This window comes from Sciurus vulgaris (genome assembly GCF_902686455.1).
Source record: "Sciurus vulgaris genome assembly, chromosome: 1".
Classification (NCBI taxonomy): Eukaryota; Metazoa; Chordata; class Mammalia; order Rodentia; family Sciuridae; genus Sciurus; species Sciurus vulgaris.
Genome location: NC_136461.1, coordinates 51402043 through 51423126, shown reverse-complemented (window position 1 = coordinate 51423126; position 21084 = coordinate 51402043). Strand labels below are relative to the sequence as shown.

The following is a 21084-nucleotide window of genomic DNA, read 5'->3' as shown; positions in this document are numbered from 1 at the left end:
ACCACCCCCTCTGGCCAAGCATAACACCCACCATATAATCTACTTCACTCAACCATTTCAGACACTTTTACCTGATAATTGAAATTTTTAAATGTCTCAATAGTCACTGCTCTCTTACTTTAGTTGACTACTGTATAAATCAAATTAACAAATGTCCAAGGAAATGTTACACTTCAAACCATTTTTTATTTTAGGGGAAAATTTGGAAAAAAAATAAAACAATGAAAGTTCTAGGGTCTACTACCAGTCTGTTATCTGAACTTGAATGTATCACTTACCTATTTTATATCTTTTCTATTTTATAAAAACAATCTAGTTTCTACTGTGAAGGTAAAATGAGATAAATTAATATTGGAAATTGGAAAGTGGTATAAAAGTAAGAGTTAACAATCATGATTGTGTGACTCCCAAATGCTCAGTACTGAGGAAAACTTTAACAGCTTAATCTAAGTGTCTTGTTTCACTGTAAGTTCAGACTCCCATGAATCACTTGGGAACATTAGGCAGTATGGCCATGATGAATGCTATCAATTTCAGCAAGTAGCAAAGTCTTCACAACTGGCTGTAAGCCATCTGAAGCTCACTCCACCAGACTTTGGCTAAAGGAATCACTTTCAAGATTTTATCAGTTTCTAATCTTCTCAAAGTAGTGAGAAGACAGAATTTGGTTAGAACTTACCTAGAGGTGAACCAAAAAAAAAAAAAAAAAAGAGGGATCTTTTGTTCAGACACTGAGATTTCCACCCTCATGAATGGATTAATGCTGCTATAAAAAGGGCTTGAGAGAGTGGGTCCACTCTTTCCTGCTCTTCTGACATGTCATTCCATGTCTATCTTCATGTCAGGACACAGCAAGCAGCCCTTGTCAGATGCCAGAACTAAAAGTTCTGAAACTGTAAGACCCACTAGATGAAGTGGTCCAGAACTTCTGACATTTCACCAATAACCCTATTAAAAGAGCCCACATCAGACATCAAAATTCCACTTATATTTAGGGAATTCATATGTTCTCTATATATACAATATTGTTACTATTAATAACAAATATGCCTCCAAAGTTTTAGTAACTATTTAGAAAATCCACAATAGAAGACACAGAGACAAATCTATACAGACATAGTCATCTGATCCTTGACAAAGGTACCAAAAACATACACTGGAGAAAATGGGGCTGGGGAAACTGGTTATACATATGTAGAAGAATGAGACTAGATTTTTATTTCTCACCCTACACAAAAGTCAACGCAAAATGGAACAAAGACCTAGGGATTGGACCAGAAACTACCCAACTCCTAGAAGAGTTGCATAAAGCCACAGCAATATTTTCTCCATAGGACTCCTAAAGCTCAGGAAATAATGCTGACAGTTAATAAATGGAATAGTATCAAGTTAAATTTAGCTTATGCACAGCAAAGGAAACCATTAAGAATGTGAAGACAGAACCTACAGAATGGGAGAGAATCTTTGCTAGTCATCCTCCAGACAGAGGATTAATATACAGATATATAAAGAACTCCAAAAACTCAATACCAATAAATCAAATATCCATATTAATAACTGGACTAATGAACTAAACAGACATTTCTCAAGAGAAAAAAAAATACAAATGGGCCAACATGAAAAATGTTCAACATTACTAGCAATTAGGGAAGTACAAATCAAAACTACACTGAAATTTCATTTTACAGAATGGCAGTCATCAAGACTCCAAATAATATAATATTTGGAGAGGATTTGGAGAAAAAGGAACACTTTTACACTGTTGGTGGGACTGTAAATTAGTACCACCACTATGGAAATCAGTATGAAGGTTCCTCAAAAGACCAGGAATGGAGTCACCATATGACCCAGTTATACCACTCCTTGATATTTATCCTAAAGAATCAAAGCAGCATACTAGAACAATTCGTGCATACCCATGTTTATAGCAGCGCAATTCATGATAGCTAAACTATGGAACCAGCCTAGGTGTCTGTCAATAGATAAATGGATAGAGAAAATGAGGTATATATACACAATGGAGTTTTATTCAGCCATAAAATGAAATTATGTCATTTACAGGAAAATGGATAGAACTAGAGACCATTATGTTAAGCAAAATAAGCAAAACTCAAAGATGAAGGGTCATATGCTTTCTGTCGTATGTGAAAGCTAGAGAAGAAAAAGTACAAGAAAAGGGTGGGGGGGTCCTCATGAAAATCTAAGGAAGATCAGTAGAATAAAGGAAAGGGACCAGGAGGAGGTGGGAAGAGGGAAGAGGTAATGATAGGGAGGGTTACTGGCCAAATTATATTGCTATATTGTGTGCATGTACAAATATGTAACAACAAATCCCACCATTATGTACCACTATAATGTGCCAAGAAAAAATGTGGAGAAAAAAAGAAAATCCAATGTATCAGCTATAAGACTTCCATGTATCATAAATTGAAAGTAGCTGCTCCAAATTTTTTGAATTGGGACACTCTAGCTTAAGGACAGATGATCTATATACATATGGATGATGATATGGGATTAATGCTTCACATAAGGAACAAATTGTTACCGAATCATAAAAGATATAGACTATATTTCAACATTACTATATCCCATAACACTCCATTCAAAGAAATATCCAATTCAGGCCTTGAAAATAGACTCCTAAAAAATGGAGAATTTTATTGAAACTATGAAAATAATATAAAGACTATAATCTTAATCAGAAACTAAACATTTCAAGAGTTATTTTCTCACAACAGAATATCTTGGTGCCCAGAACAAGATGATACAACATTTGGTACAAGGAACAAAATATATGCTCTGAAACATAACAGATTTTTAACAGATTATTATGAAAAAACAATGTTAGAAAGCTCCCATATTATCTTCATTTCTCTGCCTATAAAAATAATCTTAACTTCTCATTAACCCCATGATGGTACAAGAAAACAAACTATAATACAGCACTGGCAGAAAAGGCAATTTTTGTTTCAATAATTAATTTGATAATATTTTATTAGTTTGTTGTTGTTGGGTTTGGTTGTTTTTGTTTTGTTTTGCAGTACTGGGGATGGAACCCAGGGCCTGGTGTGTACTTGACAAGCACTCTACCACAGAGCTACGTCCCGAGCCCTTTTAATTTTGAGACAGGGTCTCGCTAAGTTGTCCAAGCTGGCCTCAAACTTGGAATCATCCTGCCTCAGTCTCCTATGTAACTGACATTACAGGCATGTACCACTGATTTGTTAGTTTTAAGAATAAACTAAGGTACATATTTTAAAAATCATAATAATAGAATTGTAGCCATCTTACACATTTTGATTATTGTCACATCTGTGTTGAATAGATGTCACATCTGTGTACAAATATTGAAAGGATTTTCATTTTGTCATAAACCATTCTATTTTTCACACAGTCACACACTCATATCTGATCGTGCAATTTAAAAAAGAGATTTAAAACCTCTAATGTCAAACTTTATAACATAAACTGTAAAATCATCACATCACTACCCATTTAGTACAAAGAAGACTACAGACCATCTGTTTTTTCATATCAGCTAGAACTGACTTAGGAAAATCGAGTACTTATTTCATACCTTCACAAACTCTAGGTAGTCGGTGTTCGTTCTTTCTCCACCAAGTCTAACGGGAACTAAAATAATAACTGCTTTGTCATCTGCATTACCAGAGGTCATGGAAGCACTCTGTTTATCAATTACATCAGAATTGTAAACTGAGGAAAACATAATGAACACATATTCAATTTTAGAAAAGTGATGTTCAGAAGACTTTTACCCTAATTCCCCTGTCCCCTCCACTAGTCAGTCATCTGATCTCTGGACATTATTACCAAAGTCTCCGCATGTTAAAAATATCTACCTCATTTATGTATTCAATTTATACTTACTAAGTAGCTACTATATGGCACTGGAACTTCAGCGGTAGGTAAAACACAACTTCCTGTCCTCTATGAGCATATGCTTTAATTGGAAAAAATAGACATTAAAATGTAAAACACAAAATACGTCAGATGCTCAAGGTACTTTAAAGAAAAACAAAGAAAGGTGGACAGGAAATGCTGAGGGGGGAGACAATTTTGAAATAAGGTAATCAGGGAAGTTCTTATAAGATAAAAACATTGAGTGAAAACTTAAAGAAAGTAAGAAACAAGGTAATAAAGATGGTAGGGGAAGAGCCTTCCAGATAGAAAGGTCAGCAAGTACAAAGGTCCTACAGCATAAACAGCTAGCATGTTCTCAGAACAAGAGGTCAATGCCTCTGGAGGGAAGCAAGCGCAGGATACAGCAGTAAGGAATGGGAGTTAGAGATTAGGGAAGAAGTCTTGAAAGCCATTGAAAAGATCAGTTTTTGAGTAAGACAGTAAGCCACTGAGGAGTTTTTTGAGAATGGAATATCTGGATCTGATTCACTCCTTTGAAAAGACTGCTTCCTGTACTGACAACAGACTGTAGGGGTGAGAGCTGAAGTGAAGAGAAGAGTTAGAAAGCCACTGCAGTTTTCCAGGAAGAGATGACGGTGGCTTGAGCAAAGGCACTCATTGTAAAAATAGGGGACTGGTCAAGGGATGTTCATGTGGAAGTAGTGCAAAGTGACTGTTTCAAATATCTGGAGACTCACTCTTAAATGTTAAGAAGTGAAGGAGAAAAAGTGTGATTCAGGTGACTTGCAGGGGTTTTGGTAGAAGCAAAAGAGTAAAATGGTTTTCACTTACAAAAACACAAAAGACCAGGGAAAGAAGAAACGTAGGAAGGAGAACGGGAAATTGAGTTTTAGATATGATCAATTTGAGACGCTTGTTAGACAGCAGGTTGAGTAGGCAGTTAGGAATGTATAAGGCTAGTGTTTGGGGAGGGAACCAGGATGGACCTATAAATTTTGGAATTACCAGTATATAGATTATATTGAGAAGTCACAATACTGGGTGTATTCAAATCAGTGTAGACAGAAACAGAGATGAAATCTAATGGCTAAGCACTAAAACACCACTATTTTTAGAAATCAAAGAGGTGAGGAAAAAAACCAAGGAGACTGTGAAGGAACAGACAGGAGGTAAAAGGAAAACCTTTTCAGTGTTCTAAAAGCAAGTAACAAAAAGGGTACAAGGAAGAGGAAACAAAAACTGTAGCAAATGCAGCTGACAAAGTAATGTTAGAGTTGAGAAGTAACCACTGGGTTTCCCAAGATGAAATTATTGATAAGACCAGTTTTGGTGGGGGGCAGTGACAGCCTAGTAGAATAATTCAAAAGAAAATAGGATGATTTTGGAAATATAGAAAGACTTTTGTTCAAAATAAACTTATTCAAAACCTGCTTCACCACCCACACTACCTATCAGTTTAACCAAATTAATTCTGCTCTTCTCAGAAGAGCTAATAAATTCTGCTGCTTTGTCCTGCTCTTTCCTTTAAATTCCAAATTTACAATGTTATAGAATTCTTCTGATCACCAGCTTCCTCATTTCCCATAGTCTTTCTAAACCAAAGCTAGAAATGATTCTGCCTGATGAAATTGCCTCTTACCTTTAATCTTCACTTGATACACACTCACTGAGCCCCTGATATTTACTGATGTGTTTTATGCTAGAGAAGACTGTGACTTCAATGCCTAGCTTGGGCTGGGGTTGTGGCTCAGTGGTAGTAGTGCTTGCCTAGCATATGTGAGGCACTGAGTTCGATTCTCAGCACCATATATAATAAATAAATTAAATAAAGGTACATGAACAACTAAAAAATATTTTTTAAAAAAAGAGTGTCTAGCTCAATTGTTTAGGTGTTCTTCCCACCCCAAATATAAGGGCAAATCATAGTTCAATTCTGTTACAGAGGTTTATTACAGTGATGATTCTCACATAAATGATTCTAATAGCCTTCCTCAACCCCCTCAGCAATCACTGATCTACAAGGAGAAAGAGATAATTATAAGGTGATATCACAAGTGAATGACAAGTACAATATTTAACACAGTATTTCTAAAATGTTATAGAGCACAGAGGAAAAATAACTAATTCTGCCTGATCAGAGTTGGGAAAAGGTATAACCTTCAAATGTGTTTTTAAAAAACAAGTTAAAGTCTGCAAGAGAGATTCTAATAATAAGGGTGTTATGGTTTGGATATGGAATTTCCCCCCCAAAAGCTCATGCATTAAGCAATGCAGGGATATTCAAAGGTGAAATGTTAGATTCTGAGAACTATAAACCTACTTGGTGGATAAACCCATTTGATAGATTAATAAACTGGATGGATTACTGGGTGGTAACTATAGGCAGGTGAGGTAGGGAGAAGGAATCATGTCACTGGAGGTATGTCTTAGGATTACATTTTGTCCCCGGTTCCCTGCATGCAAGCACATATTACCTGCCTCCCACACTGCATATGAAACTGAGCAGCTTTCTTCCACCATGCACTCTGCCATGATATTCTTGCCTCAGGCTCAGAGCAATGGAGTCAGCCAACTCTAGACTGAACCTCTAAAATAATGAGCCCCAAAATAAACTTTTTCTTTTCTGAATTGTTCTTATCAGGTATTTTGGTCATAGTAATGAAAACGCAAAGGGACATTCCACAGAGAGGCAATTAATATCACAGAGGCATGGAGGGAAAAAAAAAAAAACAGCATGTCCAAAGAACAACCTGAGGTTGACAGTACCTTAATATAGTAAGTATGGAAGATAGCATTGGAAAACCATACTAAAAATGTAGCTTTGGACAAATTGTACAGGACTCATTGCTTTAAATGCTAAGATAATCTGAGACTAGAGTTAATGGGCAACTAGTTGTAGGTTTTTCTAAATCAACCAACATGATCAATGTTTTTTGATTAGATAGATCAAAAAGGGAAGAAAGGGAAATCTAGTCAAGGCCCAAGTTACAGATAGGTATGATCTAAATCAATGAGAGCAAAAAAAAACATAAAGTTTAAAAAGGGGAACAGATTTCAGGAACATTTTTAAGAGTAACTGGTAAGTTTTTGTTGACTGGCTAGACAGGAGTGTTGGATAAACATCCAAGAATGAGTAGGTTCTACCTTGAATAACCTGTGCACAAGATCCTCTTTTTTAAGAGAAAATAGAAAATAAAAGCAGGTAAGACAAAGGGAATCATAGTTTCGTTTTAAAACAGGAATGACTGTGAAGGGTTTGTAGAATATCTAAGTAGAGATATTTGAAGGAGAACAGAAAACATGAATTACCTCATACTCGGTATAAGGTATAATAGGATTCATTAAACATGAGTAATAAAAATTTAAAGAACTACAACAAACCACTTATATAATGAGGAACTTTGTACTGTTTGCTTAATTAGAAACTATATATAATGATTAAAGAATCAAGGCTGACTGACACCAATAAAAGAACAAAAAGCATTTATAAATTCACTTAATGATGAGTCACTTAAGTACATATTGACACTTACTTTTGGAGGGTGGGGAACCAGGGATTAAACTCAGGGGGCACTCAGCCACTGAGCCACATCCCCAGCCTATTTGTATTTTATTTAGAGACAGGGTCTCACTGAGTTGCTTAGTGCCTCACTAAATTGCTGAGGCTGGCTTTAAATTCAAGATTCCTCCTGCCTCAGCCTCCCAAGTTGCTAGGATTACAGGTTTTCACCAACCACACCCGGGCACTTACAGGTCTTAACACAGCAAATTTTCTTTGTAAAAACCTCTCCTGACAAATGAACATAGTACTGGCAAACTGTATATGCTTATCCGAAAAATTACCACTTTTATTTTTATATAGCTATTATTATTGGCTTTCTTTAAAAGGAAATTAACCTTAACAAAAGGCCAAACAAAAATACATGTATAATTTGGCAACCAATCTTTCTACCTAGTTAGTTATGAGTAACCTTAAACCTATTAAATATGATTAAAGTACAATTAACTTTACCAAAACTTTAATAGTTTACCCTATTAATAGCTTTTCTATAAAAAAATAAATAAACTTAATAGCATGATATGGCTTATTTTATTCTATTAGAAAGTTAAGGACTCTATTTTATCCCTAACAAAGTTTCAAAGTTACTATAGATGTTGAATCAATGGAAGACCCAAAACAACACAAAAATCCAGATAATAGTTACATCATTACTAGATGAGTTACTGAAGCACCATGAAAAACATATAAAGTTCCTCTAAAATAAACTCAAAATTTTCATTCCTTAAAACATATCCATCAATGAAATGGTACCTGGCACACATGTAGCCCAAGTTATAACTGATTAAATTTGTCTATCTCTTTTAAAATAGTCATTTTAAATGCTGGAATCGTTTAGGAAATTCTATTTTAATATTATAATTAAAATTTGTAGTATATATTCAATAAAAATATTTAATAAAATACTACTTATATTTACCATGCTCTGTAGGAACAAAAAGTGTAAGACCATGGTATCTCTACTTTCAAATCATTTATAATAACTGGAAGGCAGATAAACTAAACATGCATGAAAGGGCTAACCAAATAAAACAGTTAAAAATTGGTATTTTATACATTCCTTACCTGTACAATCTTGTGCAACATAAATAGTTATTCCTTGTAAATCAGGGTGTCTTGCTTGCTTCGACTGCTTTCTAAGAAAATAATAAGGCATTATTCCTTAAATCCGAAATAGCATGTCCGGTTGGTAACTAAGATTTAGTTAAGAGGAGGAAAAAACGTCATCACTTCCTGACTTTCCTATTAAACCTATACATCTACTATCAAAAACTACCATCTGAACAATAATTCCATCACGGAAGACTATAATTTCCCTCTGTTCTATTCATTTTTATTTCTGGTTCTCTGATTAAGAGGCTCATGTCTAAATGGCTTAAATCAAGGTAGGAACCAATCAGTTTTTACTGTTTCCGCATCATTCACATCAATGTCAATGATTTCTGAATATCAACAGAAATTAGGTTAAATTTTACAAAATTAAATATTACACTAAATTACTCAAAGAACACCAAGTATACCTTACAAAATACACTTTAAAATTTCTCGATATACAGTTTTACCTCCTACCCATCCCAAAGAGACAGATTTCTCTTAGCTATCACCTGGCTACACTAAATGTTTTCTAACCAGTGGTATTACAATATGCTTCAAGGTTTGCTTCACATAACTTAAATTAATGGCTTGGAATGAATTATTGTGCTTGTCCTCTGGTATACTTATGAAAGTTTTTGTTCTCTTCTTTAAATAGTCTTTTCCCCATTCATTTCTAAAACCTGTATTAAGCTCATTCTATAGTTCCAACTACTTGGGAGGCTGAGACAGAAGATGACTTGAGCTCACACGTTCTACACCAGCCTAGGCAACACAATGATGCCCCATCTCAAAACAAAACAAAACAATAACGAAACAAAAAAAAAAAGTTATATAAGTGGCTGGGAATGTAGCTCGGTAATAGGGTGCTTGCCTACCATGCATGAGGTCCTAGGTTTGACATCCAAACATGGCAAAAAAATAAATAAATAAATAAAAAGGAAGAGGGGAAGAAGAGAAGAGGAGGAAGACAAAGAAGAAGAAAAGAAGAAAACCTGTATGACCTGAACAAATGAATTTCTTTTTTTTTTTTTTTTTTTTGCGGTGCTGGGGATCAAATCCAGGGCCTTGTGCTTGCAAGGCAAGCACTCTACCAACTGAGCTATCTCCCAGCCCCACAGATAAATTTCTTAATCTCAAGTCTTAGAATTCTAAAAGGAAAAATGCAAATTAAAAAGTATCTCAGGCTGGGGTTGTGCCTCAGTGGTAGAGTGCTCACCTAGAATGTGTGTGAGGCACTGGGTTCGATCCACAGCACCACATAAAAATAAATAAAGATACACACACACAGCAGGCACAATGGTGTACACCTGTAATCCCAGCATTTTGGAAGGAGGAGGCAGGAGGACCTTGAGTTCAAAGCCAGCCTCAGTAATTTAGCAAGGCACTAAGCAACTCAGTGAGATCCTGTCTCTAAATAAACTACAAAAAAGGGCTGGGGATGTGGCTCAGTGGTTAAGGGCCCCTAAGTTCAATACTGAATACCAAAAAAAAAAAAAAAAAATGAGTAGTATGACGTTCTCAATGCTGCACATGTTAAAAAAAAACAATAAAAAAAAGTCACTTATCTGAAAGGGAAATTATGCAAACCAGGGAAATACAAATATTTTTATTTAACTGTAGCTTTATATTTCTTTAACCTAAAATGTTCTACTATGCATGATCCTGTGTGTTAGTATAAAGATGAATTGGCAAATGATGGCTCATAGGTCAAAACACAACTTGTAGCCTCTTTGTATACCTGTAAGTATGATTTTGACACTTTTAAGGAATTAAATGAAAAAGAAGAAAAGTGAGCAGTAAAAAACCTTATAATATGTGCAAGGCTAAATATTTACTACTTCACAGAGAAAGGTTGCTGAGCCCTGGAACATCTACGGGAAGAAGAAACTATGCTTTCTTATTTAGGCTTTTACAAATGTCTTATAACAGCTGAAATTCATACATTAACAATCCAATAAATAACATAAGGTGAAGACTTTTTCAACAGTAAGCATCTGACCTATAAAATAAAAAAGCATGACAATATGCAAAAATGCTTTGTAATAATTTCAAATTTACAAAAAATTATAAATGGAGAAAATTTATCATAACATATTAAGATGATATATTGATGATTAGTTTATAATAATGGGATAGACAACAAATAATACAATTTTTTAAAAGTGACATTCAAATAAATGGCATGTAAAAGCGAAAGTATGAAATTGACTTTCGACTTTTTTCTAACTACCCTGAATGTCACATACCCTTTACTTTTACTATGAGTATAATTATAATATTAATAGTGCCATACATTTGCAATTCACAAGAATCTGATGTATGCAAAGAAATGTTGAAAACATCAATTTTAGTTCTTGACATTTCATTACACTATCAGTACATTACAGCCCCCAGGTTACAAAAAAAAAAAAAAAAAAAAAACTATAACATTGTTCATGTCCCAAGGTTGAAAGAGATGTTAGTTTTTAGAACATTTCAAGAAAGTGGCGTAATAAGAACTTGTTTAGAAAGAGATCTTGAATATCTGTACCTATGAGCAATCACAAACAAAAGCAAGAGGCAAGAAATGAAAAATTGTATGTAGATAAATGTAACTAGAGCCATAGTGTGTCGTTCTTCCATATTAGCAAATGAAATCTCCTTTATGAACATTTTTATACTAGACTTTAAAAGTTTCAACTTATATATACACATAGTAAAAGTCAGTATCTCTAAGCCTGAAGACCTCTGTCACAAGATCAAAGACTTCTAAACAATTTTACCTTAAAATGTGAGCAACAACAGCTGGTCCATACCAATCTCCAGCTTTTTTCCCAGACTTCTTCCCATATTCTATTAACTGATGTAAGCCAAAGAGAGCCAATGGGGAATCACCAAACCAAGAGATGATTTCCTGTGACAAATTTCATTTGCACTCCTGATCGTTAGAATATTTCCCAATTGTTTCCTTCAGAGAAATTGTTGGAGTTTTGAGTTCTCTCTCCCCTGAAAGCGATGCTTCAAATGATGATGTAAATTTTTTAACAGTGTGGGAAGTCCATGATTCAGAATCTGAATTTTCAATGTTCAATGCATCAGGCCAGGTCCAAGCTATAGCAATTATAAGAAAAAGTATTCAGATCTTTTAAATAGACGAACTTTAACAATTCTACTAAAAGAAGTTTGTAGCAGTTAAAGTCATATTGGTTACTAAAATAAAACAGAAAACTCAGAAATAGGCAAATACAGAGAGACAGTAAGTGGATTAACATCTACTAAAGGAGAGATACTAGGAATGGTTGCTATGTGTGTGAAGTTTCTCTGGGGATGATTAAAATGCCCTAAACATAGATAACAGTGGCTGCAGGAATGTAAATATACTAAAACTACTAAATTGTTCACTTTAAATGATTGAATTTATGGTATGTATATATATCCCAACGAAATGCTTTCAAAAAAAAAAATAAAAGTATGTGTAGAGACAATGTCTTCTTCAATGATGTTTAAATGTGATGGTCATATTATTCTCAGGACTTTTCTATAATCTCCAAATTTTTCTGAACTGGGAATATATTACACATATCAAAAATAACTACAAAAAAATAAAATAAAAATACTAGTTCAGAAACAAATGTACAATTCTGCAATTTGCTCTTTTTTTCTTTCTTTACCAATGCTCAGCACTGTATTTTATTACCAGACTGTTTATCAGATATCCAGTCTTAACTCAATAAGCATATGTACTAACATTTATAGTACTCATGAATGGGTATCTTTAGAAAGTGAATTTGTTCTGATTATATATTAAAAGAGAAATCTTTCCACAGAAATTTTAAATTTTCTTCAAAAAAAATTTTTTATATATTCACTCAGAATAACTTAATCATTGTTTAGACAGTAATACCAATTTTCTAGGAGAGGAAGTTAATAAATGAAGTCATAAAAAAATCACAATTCTAAAAAAAATCAAATATATTCATTACTTCACTGTTTTTAAAAAGACATCTCTAAACATACATGTCATTTCAAAGTTAATAAAGTAAGTCAGAGCTTCAGAGATCTAGTCAGAACTATGATAAATACTCTAATCCTTGCCCTTGATTACATAAGACTGCAAATAAATCATCCCAGAAAGTCAGCTTAAAATTCTTTCTCCTTGTTTATTTACTCCACTCTTAAATAGACATTCTCTCTAAATAATATCATCAATAATCTCTACATAAGGATTATTAAATATTTGCCATGAAGTTCAGGGACATTGTCTAACACTTTGTCTGTCTGTTTTTGTGCTTTGGTACTGGGGATTGAACCGAGAGGCACTTAACCACTGAGCTACATACCCACCCCTTTTGAGACACATCTCACTAAGTTGATTAGGGTCTCACTAAGTTGCTGAGGCTGACTTTCAACTTTGATCCTCCTGCCTTAGCCTCCCAAGTTACTGGGATTTCAGGTGTGAGCCACCCCGCCTGGTTGTCTAACACTGAAAAAAATCTGTGGCAGGGGATATGGCTCAGTGGTTAAGCACCTCTGGGTTTAATTCCTAGTACCAAAAAAAAAAAAAAAAAAAAAAAAAAAAAAAATTGACAGTATTAGTAATAGCTAGAGACAATTGCCTTAATGGTAAAATAAAATGCTCTTTCCAATATACACATTTGTCCATTAAAAGAGGTTCTAATAGGGGCTGGGGTTATGTCTCAGTGCTTGTCTAGCATATGTGAGGTACTGGGTTCGATTCTCAGCACTTCATATAAATATATAAAATAAAATAAAGGTCCATCAATGACTAAAACAATTTTTTTAAATGTACCAATAGAAGGTACATTAGGAAAAAAATATATAAGTATCAATGACATTTTTAAAGACAAAGCATTATTGAGAATATGCTTAATTTAATATAATTGATTATAATCATATTTATTAAGACACAAACTTCAAAGAATTATTGATACATAGAAAATAAACCAGAATGAGAACTTGAGATTTAAAAATACTAATTATTCCCCAAAGTTATACTGACCTGTCCAGGACTTACTAAATTGGAGATACACCTAAGAATTCAATCAAAAGGGAAATAAACAGATAACAACCAAAATCCAAAGCCTACTAGTTTGAACTAACAATTCACAGTAGCAGGAAGAATAAGTCATGTTTATCCAAGTTTTGAAAGGAGAATTTTGGAAGTTTATGTATAACACATGTATAGCCCAGTTCAATAAAAATTAATATGCTGGTTAATTACAACTTTAGAAAACATCAGGGAGTCAAGAAAACTAACCTCAGGTAATTTTATGGAACATGCAAGCTTGGCGCTCAAACTTAAAAGCAACAGAGATGTGATTTACCTCTACCAAGAAAGTGCAGTATGAGTCCTTGGGCCAACAGCATCTGGCCAGTTCTCAATGTACATCCGCCAACCACAATCTGTTGTCCAAGCTGAGCCTTCTATTTGAGGAAATTCCTTCCCTGTAGGTCAGCCATATTCTAGAAATGAAATCTTCCGAAATTTCTTCTACATTTCCCGCAATTATGCGATCTTCTATTGTACGTGCTGATCTTGCAGGTAACATTTTCTTCATCTACAAAATAAAATTACAAACTATAGTCTTAAGACAGGCAAAGATGTGTGGATAATGGCAATATATTATCATTATTTTCTTAAGTTGTGGATTACATAACAATCTAATATTTTTTCTTATTTAAAAGGAAGATTAATTTTATTCTGCTTAATCAGACTGTTAGGAAAATCAAATGATGAATCCTGAAATGTTTTAAAATTTGGAGGTAACTAATATAAGGTATAATACTGTTATTAACAATAATATCCTTTTCCATATACAATCAACTCTTTGGTGAAAGGATAATGTAAAATATCTTTTCTTTTAACCTCATTTGGCTCAGGTTACACATATTAAAGCTCTCTGAAATGTGATGTACAAAAAGTTATGACTTGTCAATATGTAAAAATGTACATGATCATATAAGCTAATCTTTAAAATCAAATAAAATGTGCACACTGTATTGTATAAATTACTCAAAGTCAAAAATCAAAGAATATAAAATTCTTAAAGTATAATATCATTTTATGATAAATGTAAATAAACTCTTACAAAATGTGTTGCCTCCCACATATATCATTTTTAAAGGCTTTTTCAAAATGATTCTCTAATACAAGTTCAAAAGCTACGACCTTTGTTTACCCAATAATTTACAAAACACTATTGCTCAAAATGAACTACCATTCCTTGAGTTCTTCCAGAGAAAAGGTCTTACTCATCTTTCAATCTCAGCACACAGCACAGTGAGTAGCATGAATAGATCCTAGCAAACATTAGTTGCTTTGTGTGGGGTATATGGGTGGATGCGTGAGTGAATAGAGAATTCTACCTACAACTCTCAATTCCAAGGAGATCTATTTCCAGCATCCCTCTGAAGGATGCCAAAAGTTATAAGTTTTATTATGCATTTATTGGTTACTCTTTCTACACCCATTTCTCTCTTTAAGCTCACTATGAAAAAATTACAGTCACCCTGACTTCACATATATTCAGCTTAAAGGAGCTAAACTGTAATATCCAGTTTTGATGATAATAAATAAATGTCAATTCCCTATTATCAATGACTTTCTCTCAATATTATGAAGAATTTTTAACTGCTAAGTAATAAATGATCTTTGTTGTCCTATTAGACCACCACTATAATACTGCCCTCACTATTCCACTCTTCAACTTTTACTTTGTCAAAATCTTAATTAATGATACCCGTAATTTTTACATACATTTGCCTCCCTTCCAGCTTTCAAATACTCTAGAGGAAAAGAATATGTTTATCTTTAGCACCTCTGTATCTTCATCACCAGTTCAACTCATATTAGATATGCAATAAGCATTTGTTAGGTAAATGTAAGATAAATGAAAATGAAGAAGGTAGTCATTTGTTTTTGTTGTTGCTACTGTTATTGATTTTCTTTGCTCTGTTTTGTTTCATTTTTTAATGAGGGGGATAGACTTAAAATCAGAGCTTTACAAAGAAAGGGGTTCAAAGAACCACTATAAAGAATGAGAAAGAAAGCTGAGAAACAAAATAGATGCGAACTGCTATTAATACTGAGGGCTTAATTAATTAATACCACAATAAAAAATGAGACATCTGATAATTTTCACTATGAGAAATAACTGGATGAAAAACAAACTGTAAAGTTCAAAGAGTACAGTTACTGTAATTATTTGATATGGTATAAAATAAGCATGCATATGTCTTCAAAAGGATATTGAAAGTTGGGCAAATAATAGAAAACATCCTATTAAAAGTGAGCAGGCACATCTTGAGAACTAAATGGAACTGTGGAACTACTACAAGTGAAATATAACTGAATACAGAGACTTGGTAGAATTAAACTGCAAATTACAGACAGTTCAGGAGATAATTAGGGAGCCAGAATTAAGAAATAAAGAAAGAACATAGGTGCTGGGTAGATAGCTCAGTTGGTAGAGCTGGTAGAGTGCCTCACATGCACAAGGCCCTGGGTTCAATCCCCAGCACCAAAAAAAAAAAAAAAAAAAAAAAAAAAAAAAAAAAAAAAAGAAAGAACATAGCACAGTGAGACAAGGTAATGGAAAATATGAAAACACAAAAAACTGCAGAGAATGAAGAAATGTGTAACAGAAGATTTATCAGCTATGCAGATAAATCTAGGGGTTGGGAAGTGCACAGTGAACTTTATCAATGGGACATGACAGTAGGGTTTCCTAAGCTCCTTCCCTTCTTGGGGGTGGGGGCAGTTGTCTAGGACAGAAACTGGGAAGAGCAAAGATTCTCAGTGTTGGGGGATTGAGTGACTGAGTTGGGGCAGAAACTCCCTAGCAGTTAGAGGTCGGTCAGTCAGTTTCTCTCTCTCTCTCTCATTGTTGCTGGGGCAGGTGGTCCACAGGCTCTTATTCCTTGGAGGTCATGTAGACCATAAGGTCTACCCCTTATTGCTAGGACTAAATTCACTGTCAAACCAGGAAATGAGCTTGACAAAGTGGTCACTGAGGGCAATGCCAGCCCCAACATCAAAGGTGAAAGAGTGGGGAGTAGGGGTTCATGCCTGTAAATCCAGTGACTTGAGAAGCTGAGGCAGGAAAGTTGCAGGTTCAAGGCCAATCTATGCAACTTAGCAAGGTCCTAAATAAAAGAAAAATGGCTCAGGATGTAGCTCAGTGATATAGCATTTGCCTAATATACACAAGATCTAGATCTCAAAATCAAAAAAAAAAGGGTTGGGGATGTGGCTCAGTTTAAACGTCCATGGGTTCAAACCTCACCACTAACACCAAATTAATTAATTAATAAGAGGGGTTATCATTGTTAGAGTTGCAGGAGATGACCTGGTCCTCACTGTAGCCCAGGATGCTTGTTAGTGGGCCTGGAGAGAAAAACTTCACATTCTAAAGGAACAATGTCTTACACAGAACACAAAAAGCACTATTTAAGATGTATAAAGGAGGAGATCCAAGGTGGTGGAATAGAGGAAGGTTGCATTCCTTGTCACTTCATGACTTGGGATTCAAGCAGAGGAAATACTGTTTCTCCGTGAGGCAATCATCACTGTCCAAAGATCCCCTACTGTTTATCCTCCAATTCATCCACTGCAATCACCTGCTATCTACCGCAATATCACCTGCCTTCTGAATGCAGATTGCACTTGGACTGCCACCTATCATCTGCCATTTACTCAATTGTCCTCTTACCTGCTCACTGCCCACCTTTCACCCACCCATCATTGGCAGCCCACCAGCCAAGCCCACCGTTAGTCTACAGACCACCTGCAGACCACTAGCAGATCTTCCACAGTCCACTAATGTCTGGAAGTCCATTGTCACGGTCTGGTGACCCACATGTCTGGTGACACACAGACATGGCCATCTTGGGACACAGGCCAGGGCCTGCAGATTTGCCACTGCAACCACCTCCATCTTGGCATGCAGTCACCTAAGTCTGGGGACACAGGCCTGGGCCTGGACATATACTGGAGTACCTACGGGTCTGGTTGCACCTGAGGTCTTTCTGCTGGGCGTGCTAGTGGTCGCCATTTGGCAGTCTTTTTGCAGGGTTGCTCCTTTATGTGATCAAATCCCTGGTGGTCTCTCTGCAAGTTGAAAGGGCATTGAGATATTGGGACTGCAGCAAGGCAGGGCTTGGGGAAGTTGAAGCCCAAGTTCATCAGATTACAGCTGGGTTTGTATGGGCCAGTCTGAGTCTGGCAAGCCTGTGGAAAGCCAGAGACTAGGGGCAATTCCCTGGGGGAAGTGCAGGTTGAAGAAACTGGAGAAAACTGGGCTCTCTCCAGCACAATGAGTCCTGAAGTGTGCAGAGTTGGAAGGGGCCAGCTACAACAGGTGGGAAGACTGGAAAAGGGTGTGAGGGCATCTTGCTATCAGCTCACCCACACAACTGTTCCAGCACCCACCAGACTGAAGCTAAAATCAAACTTCAAACAAACTCTCCTATCTGCAGAGAAGAGAAGCTGAGAATTTTTTGAAAGTCAGTGGAGGCAATCATTCAATTTTCCATTGAGACTTCCCCCCTTTTTTTTTCCCCTCTCTCTCATACCTCTACCATCTTTGAATCCAAATATTATTCATGTATCAATTTATTGAGGAATGGGATGTCTGAATAGTACATTTCAATTCTTATATTTTTACTTTTTTTTAATCTGTATATATTTTTTCACTCACCTGTCTCCCTTGGTTCTCTTTCTCAATTCTCTCATACTAACAGCCAACCTTTATTAATTCCTCCCTCATTCTTACTATGCACTTTTACCTCTGACTTCTCTCCTCCCTCATAAACATCACACCTTACACTACTTCTGTTCACTCACTGTCCATCATTTGAAACAGTAAACCCTTTTAGCAAACTTAAGGTTTATATTGTAGACAACAATTGAACACATCATTTCTGTTTAATGAGATAAAACCGTAGACTCCTTAATATAAGTCACTCAATTTAAGGTTGTATATTGTTTGCATTGGGTGTTGTTAATATTGGTCTCCCCCTTAAAGGTAAGGGACTGGCAGCCTTCAGGGACACTATAAGACTACAGGGTAGAAACTATACTGTACTAGATCCATACCACTAGATGAGAAGACACAAACAACATGAAAAAAACAAGGGAACAAAGTACCTCAAACAAACCAAAATGTTCCAATAATAGAATCCATAGACAACACAGTAGAAGAAATGTCAGAGAAGGAGTTTAGAAAATACATAGATTGATCGTTAAAATAAAGGATGATATAAAGAGAAATTACAGGAAGTGAAAGATCACTTCAATAAAGAGGCAGAGATTATAAAAAGGAATCAAGCAGAAATCCTCAAAATGAAGGAAATAATAAACCAAATTAAATTTTTATTTTTATTTTTTTATTTTTATTTTTTTTAACTCCTAATAATATTAACAAAAGGTAAAACTTTACAAAATATAATTTACAGATTCCTGTATTCTGACAGGTTATCTAATAAATGTTAAACATTTATAAGTGTTATTATATTTTAAATAAAGGTACCTTAGTAATTTCTTCAGAAGCTCGTTCGAAGTCCTGAACATTTCGACAGTAAAATCCTATTGTACAGCTAGGATCCATTTTTCGAAACGACATCTTTTGGGAGAAGGGCAGTGGAATGTCTGCAATTTTTAAAAATTCTTTAGGATTAATTTATCTTTACTTGATGAATATAAATATATACAAGAATGCTATTTAAACTTCATTATTTAGCTTTTTCTCAAAACTATAAACACATTTTTTCAAATGGTATTTCAGTCTTTCCCACTCCCCAAAGGTGTAAAACACACGCCAACAATATATATTTAATTCACCAAATCTTTACCTTATGTGATGTTAGTGCTATCATACAAAAGAAAGGAAGTGTGTGGAAGGTGGTATGGTTTTCTAACACTCGGAGAAGGGAAGAAAAATGGTGCCACTGAGAGACATCAGGGGCTAGCTAGTACAAGGTTTAGAATCCAGTTAGCCATTTCTATGAAGCTGAAGTTAAGTTTGTCTTGTTAGAGATTTTTTTTAATGCTTACAAACCTTTTAATACCCAGTTTTTCAAGAAAATAAAAAGCAGACTGATGTAAATGTACTGATATGAAAAGAAAACAACTTGACACAATTAATGCCTAACAGCACATTCTTTCAATTTTCTTGTATTATGCTTTACTCTGTTGTTTATTCTCAAACAGGTTTTAGGATGGAACAGGTGAAAACCGCCCTGTTACAGTCCTTGCCCTCTTTTTCACTAGTCCTCTTGTCTGTTAGTTTGCTTCTCTCAAGTGGTCTCAGAACCACAGATGTAAACAGGCTGGGCACACTTGTTTCTCTCCTCTCATTAATGGAATTTGGCTATTTATAGCATTTGATGGCTTTAAGGAATACAATAGTAGGAAAAGGGCAATATAAAGCTAATCATTCCATCCTTTTGTTCTCCACCATACTTTGGCACTATGTTTATTTATTTTTTTTTTTTTTATTGTAAACAAATGGGATACATGTTGCCTCTCTGTTTGTACATGGCGCAAAGGCATACCATTTGTGAATCATAAATCCACATACAGTAATGTTGTTTGATTCATTCTGTTATTTTTTTCCCTTCCCCCCACCCCTCCCACCCCTCTTTACCCTCTATACAGTACTTTCTTCCTCCATACTTGCCCCCCTCCCTAACCCTAACTCTAACCCTAACACTAACCCTTCCTCCCCCCCATTATGTGTCATCCTCCACTTATTAGCGATATCATTCGTCCCTTGTCTTTTTGAGATTGGCTTATCTCACTTAGCATGATATTCTCCATTTCATCCATTTGCCTGCAAATGCCATAATTTTGTCATTCTTTATGGCTGAGTAATATTCCATTGTGTATATACCACAGTTTCTTTATCCACTCGTCAATTGAAGGGCATCTAGGTTGGTTCCATAGTCTGGCTATTGTGAATTGAGCAGCTATGAACATTGATGTGGCTGTATCTCTGTAGTATGCTGATTTTAGATCCTTTGGGTATAGGCCAAGGAGTGGGATAACTGGGTCAAATGGCGGGTCCATTCCAAGTTTTCTAAGGAATCTCCACACTGCTTTCCAGAGTGGCTGCACTAATTTGCAGCCCCACCAGCAATGTATGAGTGTACCTTTCTCCCACATCCTTGCCAACACCTGTTGCTTGTATTTTTGATAATCGCCATTCTAATTGGGGTGAGATGGAATCTTAGGGTGGTTTTGATTTGCATTTCTCTTATTACTAGAGATGTTGACATTTTTTCATATGTTTATTGATTGCTTGTACATCTTCTGTGAAGTGTCTGTTCATTTCCTTAGCCCATTTGTCGATTGGATTATTTGTATTCTTGGTGTAGAGTTTTTGAGTTCTTTATAGATTCTGGAGATTAGTGCTCTATCTGAAGTATGATTGGCAAAGATATTCTCCCACTCTGTAGGCTCTCTCTTCACATTACTGATAGTTTCCTTTGCTGAGAGAAAGCTTTTTAGTTTGAATCTATCCCAGTTATTGATTCTTGCTTTATTTCTT

General features: G+C 35.2%; 1 protein-coding gene across 1 annotated transcript in view; it reads right to left on the bottom strand.

Annotated features, from left to right (window-relative positions):
* The window catches only part of ATG4C (autophagy related 4C cysteine peptidase), a 130889-nt gene that overhangs the window by 35451 nt on the left and 74354 nt on the right, over positions 1-21084 (bottom strand). The window contains 7 exon segments of the mRNA XM_079127109.1: positions 3578-3714; positions 8507-8577; positions 11299-11440; positions 17274-17398; positions 17539-17645; positions 19066-19163; positions 19166-19184. Of these exon segments, the coding sequence (XP_078983235.1) occupies positions 3578-3714; positions 8507-8577; positions 11299-11440; positions 17274-17398; positions 17539-17645; positions 19066-19163; positions 19166-19184 (699 nt within the window).